The sequence below is a fragment of the Arvicola amphibius genome, chromosome 4, assembly GCF_903992535.2.
Source record: "Arvicola amphibius chromosome 4, mArvAmp1.2, whole genome shotgun sequence".
NCBI lineage: Eukaryota > Metazoa > Chordata > Mammalia > Rodentia > Cricetidae > Arvicola > Arvicola amphibius.
In genome coordinates, this window is record NC_052050.1 from 42294963 (window position 1) to 42312691 (window position 17729).

General features: G+C 51.8%; 1 protein-coding gene across 5 annotated transcripts in view; it reads left to right on the forward strand.

Annotated features, from left to right (window-relative positions):
• Nucleotides 1-17729, forward strand: part of Ksr1 (kinase suppressor of ras 1) — a 142577-nt gene that overhangs the window by 92832 nt on the left and 32016 nt on the right. For all 5 annotated transcript variants that reach the window (XM_038328671.1, XM_038328674.1, XM_038328672.1 and 2 more), the window contains exons 3-9: nt 7165-7312; nt 9428-9854; nt 11502-11506; nt 13614-13674; nt 15854-15937; nt 17148-17209; nt 17304-17410. In XM_038328671.1, the coding sequence (XP_038184599.1) occupies nt 7165-7312; nt 9428-9854; nt 11502-11506; nt 13614-13674; nt 15854-15937; nt 17148-17209; nt 17304-17410 (894 nt within the window). The remainder of the gene's footprint in view (nt 1-7164; nt 7313-9427; nt 9855-11501; nt 11507-13613; nt 13675-15853; nt 15938-17147; nt 17210-17303; nt 17411-17729) is intronic.

Sequence of the window (17729 nt, forward strand, 5' to 3'; positions counted from 1 at the left end):
GGCTCCTGTTAACAGCGTGGCTTAATTGTCACAGGCTGGGATGACCTCAGTTTGCAACTGGCCCTGCTTCCTCATTATTGCCAGAAAGGATAACTTAATGTCACTCACTGGAAAACATAAGTCATGGTTTGAGGGAAAATGGCAGAGCCGAGGAGGCCATGTTCCTGGTGCCCTGCTCATGCTCCGTATGAACCCCAAGGCATGTCAGTTCGTGGCTGGGCATATGGCTTCTCTCAGCTTCTAGTTAACACATTTGATTCTGGCCCAGCAGCTGGAGTGAGCAGCAGTTTCAGAACCGGTGCGGCTTGCCAGCCTCCCTCCCTTCTCTAGATCTCTAGGGCATGACAGAGTGGGGCAGGCGTTGTTCTTAGCTTTTAGATGACTATCTTCTAAAAGATGTACCACCTACAGGTAGGTGGGCAACCAGGGGGCCTCTCCAGCCAGCGAGGGTTTCCCAGTGGCTCATATGGTGAGCTCCCCTTCAGCAGGAAGCAGGCTGACCCCTAACCTGCTTCTGGTTCTCTAGCACTTGGAATGACTGGTTTGACCTGGTTTCCTTACGCATACTTCCCTGTGCTGTGCCTGTCTTGGTGGGTGGGAGAAACACGTCTGTGTGCGAGGTCTGGAGGCCTTGAGTTGTTTGGGTTGAGGTGTGATGCCAGGACCATTCCCAGGCGGTGCGCTCGCGGGACGCTCATCTCCTGAAGAGGTTGGGCAGTCCCGAGTCCTTCTCTTTCTTCTCTCATGCCTGCCTCGGGGAACTTCTTCTCTTCTTCCTTTTTTTTTTTTTTTTTTTAGTTTTTTAGTTTTTTCAAGACAGGTTTCTCGCATGTGCCAGCAGAAGGAAGATTTTAGTGGTCAGATCCCCCACTGGGAAGGATCACATTCTTCCAGCTGCCTCCATCCTCAGGCCCCAGGCTCTGTGTCCACCAACCTGTCTGGATTAGTTGCCACCAAGTAAAAACAACCATTCAAAGATAACTCAGATTGTCATTACTGTTTAAAAACAAACAAACGAGGGGGCTGGAGAGATGACTCAGTGGTTAAGAGCACTGCCTACTCTTCCAAAGGTCATGAGTTCAATTCCCAGCAACCACATGGTGGCTCACAACCATCTGTAATGAGATCTGGTGCCCTCTTCTGGCCTGCAGGCACACATGCAGACAGAATACTGAGAATACTGTATACATAATAAATAAATAAATCTCAAAAAACAAACAAACAAACAAACAAACGAGGGCCAGAGAGATGGCTCAGTGATTCAGAGAACTGACTGCTCTTCCAGAGGACCCAGGTTCAATTCCTGGCACCCACATGGTGGCTCACAACTATCTGTGATTTCAGTTCCAGGGAACGCAACACCAATGAACATAAAATAAAAGTAAATTAATTAATCAAACCAAACCAAACAAACAAAAAACCAGGGTCTTAGGCAACCCATGCAGCCTCAGACTTATTCTGTAGCCACATCTAACTTGAACTGCTGTCCCCATGCCTTAGCCTTGTTTTTTTTTGTTTTTGTTTTTGTTTTTGGAGACAGGGTTTCTGAGTAGCCTTGGAGCCTGTCCTGGAACTAGCTCTTGTAGACCAAGCTGGCCTCGAACTCATAGAGATCCGCCTGCCTCTGCCTCCCAAGTGCTGGGATTAAAGACATGCGCCACCACTTCCCAGCTAGCCTCCCAAATTTTAGATGATAGGCATAGCATACCAAGCCCATACCAAGCCTAGACCAGTTTTGATTTTTTTTTTTTAATGCCGGAAGTTCTGGCGCCTTTCCTGGCTTTCTCCATCCCGATAATACTGAGAGCAGTGGGTGGGTTTCTGGTTAGCCTTCCCTTTTGTGGCAGAAAACATCTTCTCATAAAAAGATAAGTACAGAGACAGTTGCATTGCCGCAACTCTTGGGGACTGGGGCTGCCCCTCCCCAAGTTCCCTGTCTGCCTCCTCCTGCCAAGGAGATGTAAGTGGTGGAAAGAACTGTCACTCAAGAATGATGATGTCGATGGAGTGCCAGGCAGTCTGGTTGCATCCCTGTGAGGTTGTGTGTTCACACCCCTAGAAGCCAGATGGAAACACTGAGTGGCCCATGCTGGAGGGGCGGGGACGGTTCCAGCAGATAAGGGTTCTAATGAGAGCTTCTCCAGCACCCCTGCTGCCCCACTTTGACCTCACCCATTTTTTAGCACTGATTTGAATCAAATCCTGAAAAGTAGGGGCAAGGGGAAGGCCACACTTCTGCCTTATTCACGGAGGCACAGATCCGCAGGCTTCAGTACAGTGAGACACTTTTTCTTTATAGCTAAATTTGAAGCTATAAAACAATCCTTTTTTCTTTTTACATTTTTTTTTTGTATCAGGGAAAGGGATTTGAGCATATTATTTTCCCTTTCCAGGAAAGTTATTTGCTTTGATAAAGAACAAAGGACCTTCCACGTTACTAGGTGTTTCTGTTGGAACGTAGGCTGTTTTGAAGTAGCCCTCTGCCCGAGATGGGAGCTTCTGAGTTTCAGGTTAGCAGTTGGCAGTGTGGGACAGTGACAGGAGCTCTGGCATCTGACAGGCTGCCATATAAGTCGTGTGAGCTCTTCATTTGTAGACTGACTGGCATGGACTTCTTGAGTTATCTCAAAGGGAGACAGCACACACAAGGTGGTGGGCATATCGTACTGGCAAATGGAAGGTCATAATGAACATAATTGTTTTGTTTGAGAAATTGAAAGGGAATAGTTGATGAAAAGGGGGTAAGAATAAAAAGAAAAAGAGCCCTTCCTATTAGCTTTCTAGTCAGGCTGGAGGTTGGGGCTTCCGTGCCTGACTCCATCATGGCCACTATGGCTCTCATCTTTACCAGGCGCTGCTGAGTCAGCGTTCTTGACAGTGGGCGTGCCTGTGGGTGCGTAGTCATGCATGGGTGTCTGTGGGTGACTGACTGAGGAGGTCCCATCCAAGGTAGAACGTTGCTTTGTGTAGTTGTCTCTTGGTTTGGCTGGCCTCAAATTTAAGATCCTCCTGTATGCCGTTCCGAACCGGGATTACAGGTGTGTGCTGTGTCCCACCCAGCTGTTGGTTGAGTGCATTTGTGGGGGGGTAAAGGTCACCTGTCCCTGTCACAACAATTTGGTCAGGCTTCTTTCCATGGCAGAATGAAGGGGAAGGATGCCCAACTGCACTGCACTGAAGAACAGTTGCTGGGGAAACAAAGGAAGGCTGGCGGGCAGGGGGCAAAGCTCCCATGTGGGAACTCCTTTTTTAATCACCACCCCCTAAGCTGCTCTCGGCAGCGGTTTCCTGTGGGCTTTCCTGTGATGGGCTGGAAGGATTTCTGACAGCAGAGAGTTTCTTGGTATTGTGTGTTTCTTTCTCACTGTGGTGGGGATTGTTGTAAACAGTGTTGCGAGTCTTGCCAGAGTCCTGGAAGTGGAGAAACCGCTGCTGAGGCACATGTACCTGCCTCAGGTGCTGTGGGAGGAGGGGCGTGGCCCACTCGGACTTTGAAAAAAGCAGGTCAGTTTGACACTTGAGTCTAAGATTTGCAGCACTGTAGATTCCCTGACAGTGAATTCAGTCTTTTGAAATAAAATTTGAATTGGGTGTGGTGGTACAGGCCTGTAGCCCAGCACTTGGGAATCTGAAGCTGAAAGGTCACCTGGGGCTGGGAGGCCACCCTGAGCTACAAAATGAGTTCCAGCAGAGATACAGTGTAGCCCTGTCCCAAGAAAACACAGAAACTAGATACATACAGGTTGCCCTCAGAGTCCTTGAAAATCACTTCCCCGCTTTCTCCACTTACGCTGGGGGATGTGCAGCCATCCCAGTTCCTGAAAATGTGAAAAGTCTTACAAGGCATCAAGGAGGCCGAGAAAGACAATGAAGATGCAGATGGCCGGTCCAGTCATGTAGCTGGTTACAGGCTCCCGGTACCTGTTTGTACCTTAGTTTACAATAATTGCTTATTTACTCAACCCCCAGCCTCCCCCCCAATACACCTCAGAGAAAGTGAGAGGGGGAAAAGTAAGAGCAGAGAGAGAGAGAGAGAGAGAGAGAGAGAGAGAGAGAGAGAGAGAGAGTCTGTGGGTGGGAGAAAAGGTCCAGCTTTGAGATCAAGTCTAACTCAGTGTTCATGCTTTGTATGAGTTTTCTAATGCTGGGTCCCATTTAGCAGCTTCAGGTTCCACCTGTGTATAAGTTCACAGCTCTGTAAAGGGAGAATGATGATGGCCCAGCCCCAGGCCAGTGTTGCAACCCTCCTTGCATAGGCTCTTACAAAGCCAAATAAGATGTCAGCCAAGCTAGCTAGCCTCTTTTCTGGAAGCTTACGGGAAAGGATCCATTCCAAGTATATTTAGGTTGATAGCAGAATCTAGTTTCTTTAGGTGACTTTAGGGACAGAAGAAAATTTCCTTTCACAGGCCCTTGGAATGAACTGGCAAAGGTGAAATGGGATTAAAACAAAACAAAGCAAAACAAACAAACAAAAACAACATATTTACACACACAGATGCCATCCAATTATCCCCAGTGGCCACACGATCCTAAAGTTACCTTCTGTTTCTGCAGAGGAGGGAGGGGTCTGGGCAGTTTTGAGAGGTCCTTGCTCATAGTTAGGGCAGTGGATGGTCTGAGGCAGAAACAGCTGCACGTGAAATGATACTTTTTGGAATTTAAGTGAGCCCAAGGGACCAGCATCATCTTACAGAGGAGAGGAAGGTCGGTGGCTTCTGTCCCTGGTCACCAGTGGCGGATGGTGGGGTTTTAGGTGGGACAGAGGCAGCGGTGGCTAATGCAGCTGAGCAAGACCAGGTGAGAGGGCCCTGGATTCTGAGCCTGCTTCTGAGGCCTTTTAGTTCATTTCCATCAAATTACCTAGCCAAAGCATTGTATTGGGGGAATGTCATTCAGGCCTGAGTTTCTGATTTCTCATTGGGCATCAGCGACCTACAGGCCACTGGAGAGGCCTCCCAAATTCCTTCTCAGGTGACCCTCCATCTCCAGCGTCTGCAGGAGTTCTTCTTAAATCGACTTCCTCAGGTTAACCAGAGAAAACCTTCTGCTTTTGAAGGGCTTTTGAGTGCTGCCATATAATGTAGTCAGGAATGGCACCAGGAGGTAAAAAGCTCACAGGGTCATCTTAAAACTCTTCTAAGGGTGATGCAGAGATGGCTCACTGGCTTTTCCGGAGGACCCAGGTTCAATTCTCAGCACTCAGCAGCTCACAGTTGTCTGTAACTGCAATTTTGGGGGATCCAGTGTCCTCTTCTTACCTCTGTGGGCACTGCTCACAAGTGGTGTACAGACATACATGCAGTCCAAAACACACAAAAAATAAAAATTAATATTTAAAAACAAGACCAAAGACTTTTCTAAAGCCAGGCATAGTGGTATTCTCAGCACTTGGGAAACATTGGCAGGTAGATCTTTGTGAGTTCAAAGCCAGCCTGGTCTATAGAGTGAGACCCTCTCTCACTCCAAACAGGACAACAATCTTGTCTAGCCACTTTCCCCTTCACCCCCGAGGAGATTGTGTGTCTGTGTGTCTGCAGATTTGGGCAAAGCACAGCATACATGTAGAAATCAAATGACCACTCTCCTGCAACCTCATGGGATCCAAGAATGAAACTTAGCCAGATGTGGTGGTGCCCACTTTGATCCCAGCACTCGGAAGGCAGAGGGATCTCTGTGAGTTTGAAGCCAGCCTGGTCTACAAAGTGAATTTTAGGGCAGCCGGGGCTACACAGAGAAACCCTGTCTCAAAAAACAACAACAACAAAAAAAAAAACACCACACACACACACAAAAAAAAGAAGAAGAAGAAGAAAACTCATGTCCTGTTCGACCTCAAGTTACTCGTATCTGCTGAACCATCTTGCTGGCCCAATAATAGCTTTTTAAAGAAAGTTCATTATAGTATTAATGCTTGTATGGTCTGTGCACAAGCACACACTACATGTGTATGTACAGGGTCAGAGAACATCACTGTGGAGTCAGTTCTCTCCTGTCTGGGTTCCGGAGATTGAACTTGAGTCATCAAGTTTACAGACAAGGCACGCTCCATCTTGGGGTGCCCCCCAAGGGGTTTTGTCCAGCAGTGTAGCCCTTTGAGGCTCATTCTCTAGATGTACTGTGAGCCAGCGAGCTGCAAATACTCTGCCACTGAGCTACACATCCAGCCCTGCTTCCCCAACCCTACCCCCCTTTTTAAGACAGTCTTATGTAACCCAGGCTGGCCACAGACTTCCTATGTAGGCAGGGATGACCTTGAGTTTGTGATCCTTCTGCCCCTACCTCCTAAGAGCTAGAATTATATGCCCGGCAGTGGTGGCGCACACCTTTAATCCCAGCACTCATGAGGCAGAGGCAGGCAGATCTCTGTGAGTTCGAGCCTGGTCTACAAGAGCGAGTTCCAGTACAGGCTCCAAAGCTACAGGGAAACCCTGTCTCGAAACCCCCTTCCCAAAAAAAAAAAAAAAAAGGCCTAGAATGTGCCACCAGGCCTGGTTTGTGCAGTGCCAGGGTGAGAACCCAGGGCTTTGTGTGTGGCAGGCAACACTCTGCCAGCTGACCTACAGCCTCAGCTTTCACGGTCTTTGAGTTGTCTTAACTGGCCTTGACTTCCCTTTCTAATCCAGGCAGACTTTGAATTTAGGATGCTCCTGCTTCAGCCTTTCAAACAGATGGGATTAGCAGGCAGGCCCATGGCCGACCTACCTTGACTGACTTGAATGCAGGTCAGCGAGCTCCTCTGCAGTTTTGGGCCAGGGCTCTTTTCATTGTGTTATCCTTGTTCAAGGCATCTCTCTTGTACCATCCAGACACATTCAAGTTGGGAAGGGCTACCAAAGGTGTCACAGTCGCCAACTTTTCTGTACCAAAGAGTTAAGGGGAGGAGGGAGAGGTGGCGAGTCCCCATCCAGACCTTTCTGGTGCTTTCTTCCTCCCCTTAGCCCCAGCCCAAAGGTGGCACTCCACTTCAGCTGCTGTCTCTGGGAGACTGAGGGCGGAGGTGAGAGTTCTGCTTGTGTTCCTGACAATTGGTGGCTTCTAGTCAGGGGCTCAGCTAGCAGCTGGCTCCTGCCACTCAGCTGGGAGGCCTGTCCTGCGGAGCAGAGGGCTGACACTCCCTCACAGCTCCCCCAGCTTTTCTTCCTGTCCCTTCTGTGCCCCCAGGAGATTCCCCAAGAGCTAACACTGGATGACTTGCTGGAGATGGACGAGTCTAAGGCGAAGGAGATGCTGCGGCGCTGGGGGGCCAGCGCTGAGGAGTGTAGCCGGCTACAGCAAGCTCTCACCTGCCTTCGGAGGGTGACCGGCCTGGGTAAGAAAGGCTTGCTTCCCTCCCCCAGGCCTCTGTTCCTGCCCGTGCTCCCAGGCCTGGCCAGCTCCCTGGGACATGGGACTTTGGGGTTTCTGAGGCAGCTTTGGTGTGACTATTGAAAAAGTAGTATGGTAGGGCTTGGCCCTGAGCGAGCCCTCTCAGAGTCTCCCGGGCCTTGGAGCCCACTTGCTCTGGTCAGTCTGCCCTAGGAAGCTTCAGCCATTGTTAGGAATCCTAGTTGGCTTTCAGGACAGGCCCTGTATGACAGGCCTCCCACACACACAGGAAGGCATCTGTGTTGCTCCAGCCCCTCCGCTAGCTTCCTGCATTCCAGCCTCCCCTCCCCTAAACAGTCCCCTGTTGCTCCTGTCCTCGTGGGCTGCTCCGGCTCTGCTCACAAGGGCCCTCTGGTATCAGTGTAGCCTGAGCCCGGCATAGTTAGGAGAAATCTGCAGCTTCTTCTCCAGGTGTGTGCCCGGGCTGTCCCAGGCCGTGCATAATCCCGCCATTACCACAGTCTCCCCAGGTTATTATTCACAGACATTTTATGTCTTCTCTTGGAAACAGTTGGTTCCCACCACCACTCCGAGAAGGCACTGAAATGAGCCAATGAATGGAAGCAGGCCTCGTTTAAAGGTTTAAAAGATCTGAGCTGCCTGCTTCAGCTCCGTCCCCCCTGAGGCTGAAAAGGGAGGCACCCGGTTTTATTATTTTTAAAAAATAGTTGTTATGTATAGTATTCTGTCTGCATGTATGCCTTCAGGCCAGAAGAGGGCACCAGATCTCATTACAGATGGTGGTAAGCCACCATGTGGTGGCTAGGAATTGAACTCAGGACCTCTGGAAGGGCAGCCATTGTTCTTAACTGCAGAGTCATCTCTCTAGCCATATGTGTGTGTGTGTGTGTGTGTGTGTGTGTATTTAAAAAAATTTTAAGGCAGGATCTTATTGTGTAGTGTTGTCTGGCCTAGGATCCCAGTGTAGACCAGGCTAGCCTCAGACTCACGGAGACCAGGCACCACCACGCCCAGCTGATGTGTTTTGTCCCCCAAAGGGCAGAGTTTAAGTGGTGACAGCACCTGAGTGTGTGTGGTACTAGATATGTCTGAGGTCCACTGAGCCAGGACACAGCCCTAGGGACACGTTAGCAGTTCTCCAGCATTCCTGTGATAGGTCACGAGCTTCCTGTTGTCGCACATGACTTCTTCACTGGTCACTAGGGTCGCAAGCTGCCAGAGCATCTTGCTTGCACCCTGGTGAGAGCTCAGACATCCTGGGCCTCAGTTCCTCTTCTGCACAGTAAGGGAATGGCTGCCCCTCTGGTAGGATTGTGTGAAGGCAATGTGAACCCCAGGGGTCACTAAAGTTCAGGTGTACTTTTCAGTGTTAGGCTGTGGAGGATGGGAAATGTTGCCGTTATTTCCCCTCTCGGTCTCTGGTCTTTTCTTCCTATGTAGTCTGTGTTGGCCATGAGCTCACCGTCCTCTGATGTCAGCTCCCTGAGTGCTGTGGTACAGACGTGTGCCACCAAGCCTGGCTGAATTCTTGGCTTTAGTTTAATGTTTGTTCTGCTTTGTTTTGTTTTTGAGACGAGGTCTTACCCTGTAAACAGGGTCTCTGACGGGCATGCACCACCACACACAGCTGATGTGTGAAGACTTTTTTCTTGTTTTCCTTTTTGGTGTTTGAAGCAGGGTCTCCTGTAGCCTAGACTGACCTTGAACTCACCATGTAGTCAAGGATGCTCTTGAACTTCTGATCCTTCCACCTTTACCTCCCTGAATAGTGGGATCACAGGTGTGTGCCCCCTCCCATCCCCACCCAGCTAATGGCCTACAGCAGAATTTTCCCTTCCGCAATACCTCTGTTTTTTACAGGATCTGTCACCTCTTCCTTTTCTGATGTCCCACTCTGGGGTGGGTATCCCAGCATTCTCCCCCTTGAGTAGATTGAGCACCATGGAAGGCGCTCTTGGGTGCACGAGAGCCCCTGACAAGCCAGAGCTGGGAGCAGAGCCTGCTGCCGCTGAGGAACAGTGTCACCTCAAAGTGCCGTGCTTTTGATAGTAATGGCACCCTCATCCCTTGTATTTCTGACTGACCCCTTGGCCCACAGGAGGGGAACACAAAGAGGACTCTGGTTGGAGTTCGGCAGATGCACAGCGGGAAAGCAGTTCGGGACCTTCAGTGGACATGCTCTCCCCGCTGGGCAGAGTGGGTGCCAGCACACAGGGCCCACGTTCCATCTCCGTGTCAGCCCTGCCTGCCTCGGACTCTCCAGTTCCTGGCCTCAGTGAGGGCCTCTCGGACACCTGTATTCCCTTGCACGCCAGCGGCCGGCTGACCCCCCGGGCCCTGCACAGCTTCATCACACCCCCTACCACACCCCAGCTACGACGGCACACCAAGCTGAAGCCGCCGAGGACACCCCCACCGCCAAGCCGCAAGGTCTTCCAGCTGCTGCCCAACTTCCCCACACTCACGCGGAGCAAGTCGCATGAATCCCAGCTTGGAAACCGAATCGATGAAGTCTCCCCAATGAGGTACGTTTGCTCTCTGACTTCCTCTTAGGTACATACAAAGGACTGATAAAAGTCAACCCACACAGAAGTGTGGAGAAAAAAATAGGTGGCCATCTCTTTGATGCAGCTGGACCGAATCCCAACAGATCTCTTTCTGTACATACAGAAATATATAAAATGGTGCCATATATCCGTCAGGATAGGCTAGACTAGGCCACATTAACAAACCAGCCCTGTATCTCCAGTGCTTAAAATGCCAAAGACTTCATTCTCGTAGGCTAGCGGAACAGCTCCTGTCTAGAACATTACTGGTCACTGACAGACCAAACAGAATTCTAGATGTTGTGTACTGGCAATTATATAGAGTTCCTTCCCCGTGTTCATGGGTTGCATCTGAGGATCCACCGTTGAAGGACTGAAAATACTGGGAAAGAGCTGGGGACGGGCTTTCGTGATAGAACATTTCCATCTCCAGCACACATAAAAAACACCTGGGAGAAAAATGGGTGTGCCTGCAGTTTTTCTCTTATCCTTGTTTCTTAACAACACAGTATAACAACTCTTTAAATAGCATTTACACGTGGCCCAAAGGCAGGAGCGTGGGTGGCTCGTGGTACCTCTGAGGTACCACCATAAAAAGTGTCCCTGTCTCCTCACCGCCACTACCAATATCTGTAATAATCAAAGCAACCTGACCCAAAAACCTGCTTGTGGCATGCCAGCATTTAACTTAGTCGGTGTGTCCCTTCCGGTGGGTGTTTAGACAGTTGTGGGTTCTTTTTCTTATTACCCTTTTTTCTGTGACACGACTCCTTTTCTAGAGGGTTCCCAGGGCCTTGGTGGCCTTCTTGCCTTTCTGCTCACGTGCAGCCTATCTTGGGCCCATTACATGTCAGACTCTGGGTGGCTGAGATGCATGGCACTATTGACCATGGAGCAGAAACCTAGAAAAATCCTTGTATGCGCCCCCATCCAGCTGTGTAACCAAGCCCCGACGTCACCAGGTGCAGCTGTAGAGAATGGGAGAATTGCTGCGTGGTCCATTGCAGGTCCTCGCGGTGGCCTGAAGCCGATGGCCTTGTTTCTCATCTAGCCTGGGAAGAGCAGTGGCTTTGTCCCGTGTTCACACAGGGAGCAGATCCTCAAGCCAGGAACACTGCCTTCAGACCTCAGGATTCTGAGTCCATTCCCCTCAAACCCAGCCACCTGATTCAGCCCTGACAAAGGCTCCCTGGTAACTCCCAGGGCAACAGGAAGTCCTCATTTCCCTAGCCCCCTGCCTTCTTTGGGAAGGGGGAGTTCCAGCAGAGAAGGCAGGCTTGCTCAGAGCACCTCCCTACTTGACCCTTCCTGGAATCCACCTTTTGCTTTGCACAGCTGAATCCCTGCTCTGCTCCTCAGTCCCCTGTCTCTCTAACACACCAACCCACCCACCCCCTTCCTGGACCTTGGGCACACAACCCCCATGGGTCAGGTGACCGAGGAAGCTACTGTTTCCTCGGTGAAAAAAAGAGTTAAGTATGCCTTGCTGGGTGGCTAGCAGGGCTTACACAGAGCCAGGCCTCTGACCCTTGTCAGCTCTTGACCTAGTCTATCACTAGGTAGTTTTCCAGGCACAGGTTGAGCCAGTGTGGTGACATCACCCCCTTTTTCTTTTTGTCTCTCCAGGTTTGGTAAGAACAATTCATTTTCATCCCTTCTACCACCGGAAATCATGTTCAAGTCGCTGTCCCTGGCTAGGGTGGATTTCTCTGGCCCCTACCTTAGCCCCATTGGCTGGCTGCCTAGTGCAGAAGCAGAAGTGCTGGCAACCACTCCGCGAAATGACAGCTGGCCTTAAATGACAGCCTGGCCTTAGTGCAGCCCATGGGAAGTGGAGACTTTGAAAGTGTCTCACTTGGTGCACATGAGCTCAGTACCAAGCCTGTCTCCACCCTGCCATCGCTCTAGTGACCCCTGTGCCTACTCCTTTCTCTAAGCTGCCTCAGAAAGCTGTGCTCTGTCTAGGAGACGTCATCCACCAAGTGCCCTGCCCTGCCGAGATCTCAGGACTCCCCTCTCTAGGAGACAGGCATTTCCGGGGCAGCTCAGGCCCTCACAGAGACTTACAAACTGCAGAGGGGTCAGCCCGGCCTCCTGGGTCTGCCTTGGGTGCTCTGAGAGAGAAGCAGCAGTGTCTGGGGTTTCCTATGTGAAGTGGTGATTTGTTGTCCTGCTAGCCAGCTGATAACAGAGGCCCGGGAGAGAGGGCAGGCAGGCCTTGTCAGGCAGTGACAGTCCTTGAGTCCTTCCTGCAGGGTCCCAGGAAGACTCGGGTAAGGAGAGGAGGAGGGTACCTGCTTTTCTCTCTCCGGGACTGTTACTAAAGCCCACGCCTCTGACCCTCGGATAGTCCTGGATATCACTACTTATTCTCCAGTGGCTGTGGTGGTGTCGGGACCACAGCAGTGAGGCTGTGGGGCTCTCAGGACCAGGATTCTGTCTAGATCCAGATCAGTGCTACCTGACACACACGGTTGCGTCCTTGTGGCCGACATGACGCCTGCTCTCTCGCTTTCCCATTGTTTCTCTGTAGCTGGCAGCTCCCAGCTCTCAGAGTGGTGTGTTTAGATGACCTTGGCCGAGTGGGGTGACCTTAGGAGGAAGTCGAGGGGCAGCAGCCTCTTGGGGATGTGCCAGAGAGCTGCAGGTGACAGGGCTGTGGGTGGCCAAGGACCTTTGGTCACGGTCACAGTTCTTTGGTGTGAAGGGAGGACTTACACCCTCCTTGTGCTCTTGAATCGATGGTGCCTGGCCTTAGATGAGTCGGTGTGTTGTGAGTACCATCTGTGTGAACGAACATCAGGAGAGAGGGGCAGTAGCTACCCTGCGGGGGGGGTGCTGACTCAAGGGACATTGAGCACCGTGCTCCTGATTTTTCTGGGTTATGGAGACCTTTGATCCGTTGATAAAATCCAGGCCCTGTCTATCAAGGACAAAACCGGCAATAGTCTACTGATCAGCACTGAGGAGTCATGGGTCCCTGAATCTTTTTTGGGGGGTCTCAGAGAATGGGGTTCAGAGAATAGACTATGGGTGATAGACAGTATCCAGCTGCTGTTCCCCTGCAAAGCCGACCTTGCCTTAAACACTGGGATGCCTTCTCTTAGAGGAACCCATGTCAGGAAAGGGAGCCCCCAGGGCTGCAGAAGGTAAGCAGAGGGGGCCCTCCAAGCCTGTGGTTCTCCCTGGCAGAGAAAGAGGAACCAGGGACGTCCCCAAGGGATGGCCCAGAAGAACCACCCCCTCCGCTTGCTCTTCCACCAGCTCAGCAAGACCTGCCTCCTGAGTGTGGCTGGCTGGAAGGGTACGGTGGAGTTGCATGGCTGACCAGCCCTGTTCCCTCCGCTGAGGTCAAGTTTCCTCCTGTTTAACCAGAATTAGCCAATATTGAGCCCTAAAAGTAGATGCCCATAAAAGGGGGCAAGAGGCTGGCATGCATATGAACTTCCCTTGCCTTTGCATTCCAGCTGCCTCTCCAGCAGACCCATCATAGGTAGACCCATGAGTGTGCCCACTGCAGAGCTGGGCAGAGACACGTGCTGGAGAGCCATCCAGCGTGAGGCTGATTCCTGTTCTCCTTGTCTGGCTGGGTCTGGCCCATCCCGCCTTGATGGATGTTGGTTCAGTGAGGCATTTCCGTGTTGTACAACAGAGCGCCATGCCCCATCTAGCCTGTGACCTCTGAGCCAGCCCCACAGAGCCTCCTCATTCTCCTGACCTGGCTTCCTTCCCCCACAGATCTCCCTCATGGATCCCCACAGTTGGTACGCAGGGATATCGGGCTCTCAGTGACACACAGGTAGGTTCAGCTGTGGGGAAGTACAGAGCTGGCCTGGGCTCCACAGGGCATTGTTGGGTCTGTTCTGGCCGCCCATTGCTTCTGGCTTGCCTGCTTGTCTTGTGGTGAACAGATTCGAACCCACCTTGAATTCTTGACTTATTAATCAGACACCTCTTGGGCCTTCTTGTCCCTCATCTGCACCTCCTTGGGTCTTGTTCTCATCCTGCTGAGGGAAAACACTCTCCTACCTTCTCCGGGTTGGAGAGAAACAGGGCCACAGTCATGGGCAGAAACCCCAACCTTCTTCCACATTCGCCTCTGCGTCATGCTGTCAGTCAGGGTACTCTGTGGAGCTTGAGAATCCATTTTTCCAGAGCCTTTGGGTCTCACCATCAGGATTTCACTGTATAGCCCTTGATGGCCTGGACTGGCTGTGTAGACCAGGCTAGCCTCATACTCACAGAGATCCTCTTGCCTCTGCCTCACAACTGCTGGGATTAAATGTGTGTACCATCTCACCCAGCAACAATCTGGATTTTCACAATCCCAGGGATTAATGTTTGTTCATATAAGAGAGGGCTGCTGGAGACCTGTGGCAAGGACCCTCCAGAGGTCTGGCCTCAGTGCTTGTGAGACTGGAGTGTGCTGGCCACAGAGTTCTGGATAGATTGCAGGATAGTGCCTTGGGTTGACCATGCTCTGGTTGTCCCTGCTAAAGTCTGTTCTAATCACAACAGAGGACACTGTCAGGGTCTCAAGGGCACTGCAACTTGCTAGGGCCTGTGGTTTCCATGGAAACTGTGGGCTATTTTCCAGCTGTGCTGATGCTGGCCTCAAGTTCTCACCCAAAGGGGAGTTCTAGCTCCCAAGGGTTGAGCAGTGCATCTGAGGTCACTGCAGGAGCACAGCCTGAACCTCGGTACAGAGGGACCTCTGCTTGGAGTTTTGCCCTCACCAGAATCACTCAGCCGCTATCTCAGGGAAGAGGCTCTGGGCACACACAGCTAGGCTAGACCATTGCCCACCTCTCTGAGTTGGTTTTCAAGATGATTCCTGGACCCGCCTAACTCTTGGAGGTGGTTGAAATCCTCAAGTGAGCTAATGTTTGTGGGTGTGTTACAAACCGCTCCACAAACACTGTCGCCAGTCATTCTGCTGTTACTATGATGAACTGTGTTTTCAAAAAGCGCTTTCCTCCAAAATTGAAAGGGCTGGCTGTGTTTCCCTGGGCTGGCCTTGTGCTTTTGTGCTGAAGGACACCACTCCCCTTAAGTCCCTCCTCTCCTTCCAGTCTATCTTCTGGTTTGTTTTTGCTTTTGTTTAGGCAGATTTTAGACTTACAGTACATATGCTTAAAATTGAAGAGGTTTCAAGGGGTAGAGAGGAGAGTCCCTGCCACTCTTGCCCCGGCTTCTCAGTGTGCCTGCAGATAGGTCATGTACCCATCTGGGAGTGATTTACACAGGGGTGTGTGTGTGTGGTGTTTCCTTGCTCACACAGAACTGCACATATTACAGCTCCATGCTTTGCTTTATTCTCCTCTTTAAGTCCATGTGCTCTACAGAGAGCCAAACATACATAGGAGTTTATAGCTGTGCCCCAGTGTGTGCGATGAAGATGAAGAGCGGTCCAGCACCCTGAGAGTCATCTTTGGCTCTTCCCGGCTGACTATGCTGCCACCTGCCATTATGGTCCAAGTCTGTCATCACAGCTGACCTTTTCCTGTGCTTGACCTTCATAGCAGTGGCATCATGTCCTATTCGACTTAGTTCGGTCATCTGATACTGAGATTTGGAGGTGGTTGCACACGTGTGTGGAAAGAGCTGCATGTGTTCTCTGTGTGGGGGGTGGCACTGTGGACCCCTACTGGTAGACATGGTATTTCCAGCCTCACTGTGGTGTATGGCTGCAGCAGCGCAGTGTCCACAGGTCACGTGACATCTCATCCCTGGGACTACCATGTTGAGTAAATACCAAAGACTGGAATTGCTGGGTCCGAGGGGGTCGTGCACACCGGTGCTTTGATTGCTGATGCCACACTTGGTGCCGGTGGCCACACAAGCTTTAAGACACTGACAGCAGCTGGGAAATCCTATGCCTGGGGGAAGCTGCAACCCCTTCCCCCCCCCCTTGCGCGCCATGCATGGGACCCCTCCGGAGGTCAGGCTCTGATCTCCACACGTTTCTGCCCCTGCAGGTTCTCCACAAAGTCATGGTTGTCACAGGTCTGCAACGTGTGCCAGAAGAGCATGATGTTCGGAGTGAAGTGCAAACACTGCAGGTGCTGGCGGGGGGGGGGGGGGGGGGGAGCAGGTGCTGGCGGGTGGGGGGGGAGCGGGCGCCTGTCCCTGTAACAGCCCCTGTCAGGTCAGACTCGAGGGCTCTCCCTAGCCAGCTGCTCACAGTGCCACTGGGCACTCCTTCCGTGTGAAGGGTGAAGTAAGGCACTCCTGGAAGGAAGGGATATCTGCAGTGGGTTTTGAAAAACAAAGAAGTTTCCAAGGTAGAGTGAGGAAAGAAAGAATTCGAAGGCCAGGAAGAAAGCGAGGACTCTCCGGGATCTAGGAGGAGCTCTGAAGTTGAGAGACGGGCCGGAGGGACGGGCAGTGGCAGCAGAGTTACCCTATGCCTGGGCAGAGTGAGGAGAGGTAGAGACTGGCCGTGTTGCTGCTCGGCTTTCAGTGGGAAGGGACATGAGTGGGGAACAGTGAGAGCCAACAGACTGGCATCTGCTATCTGGTTGCCCACACACCTTACAGAGGGTGGCCTGGACTTTCATTTCCTAGCCGCCCGTGCCCTGTTGTTGCTGTGTGACGTGGAGTAGGGCACTTGCCCTTTCTGGGCTTCGTGTTTACCATTTAGACATGGGGGAGCTGATCTGCTCAGCCTGTCTGAGCTCCCATGAGTGGCTACTCCTGAGCTGTCATCAGGGCGGAGGCGACAGGGTCTCATGATGAACTGTATCCTGAGGACTCTCTGACCTCTGAGCAAACTGGTCATTTGGCTATAAATGAGATCCTCAGCTCCCATGCAGGTGTGGCCAGCACATGGCGGCCCCTGAGCTACACACTGCCCTGTGCTTATAGTAGCTCCATCACCCACTTTGTTAGTAGGAACATTGAGACTTGTGGGACCAACTGGCTAGTCCCAAAGGGGAACCCAGCTCTCCCCATTCCTGCCTGGGGACTGCCCATCAGACTAGCCCGTGCCTGAATGAGAGCACCCTTGGGAGCTTCAGGGCCCCTGCTGATGCTGGTGACCTCTGGAATGTTTCTTTAAGGTCAGATTTTCCCAAGCTTTTGGAAGTGAAGGTAGTTCCCCTTAAAAACAGGAGAGGGGTTTGTGGGGACATAGAAGACAGTGGCTGTGGCACACAGGGTGCCCCCACACCTTGAAGCTAACACTGTTGAGCTTTGGGGAAACTGAAGCTGTGTCAGGGTCATCTGGGTAACTCTGGGTACCCCTTACATGCTAACTTTCCCCCTTTGCAGGTTGAAATGTCACAACAGGTGCACGAAGGAAGCCCCCGCCTGCAGAATATCCTTCCTCCCACGTGAGTGCCTGCTCTTGCCCTCTCCCACTTCCAGGAATACGGTGCATCTCGGTGGTATCTGTTCCTGCTAACGGATTCCCTCCTCTCCAAACAGTAGCCAGGCTCCGGAGGACAGAGTCTGTCCCCTCAGACATCAACAACCCGGTGGACAGAGCATCAGAGCCCCATTTTGGAACCCTGCCCAAGGCCCTGACAAAGAAGGTAAGCTGGCAGTGCCCTGGGGTCTGCACTTGCGTCAGAAGAGCACTGCCAGCCCCAGCCCTGGATGTCCTTCACAAAACACCCCCTCATCAGGCTTACTGGGGAAGTGGGACACCACACCACAATCCAAGATCTGTGGCACAGACAAGGTTGGGGCGCACCAGGGATCTTGGCTTAGCCACATCCCGGGTGTGGTTCTGTCCATGTTGGAGTTGTATGTGGTGATTCCCATGACCCCCTACCCCTGGCATTTCTGAGCCGGCATTTCCTAAGTACCTACTGTGTGCCCAAAACCTAGTTCTGAGGGGCATGTACATGC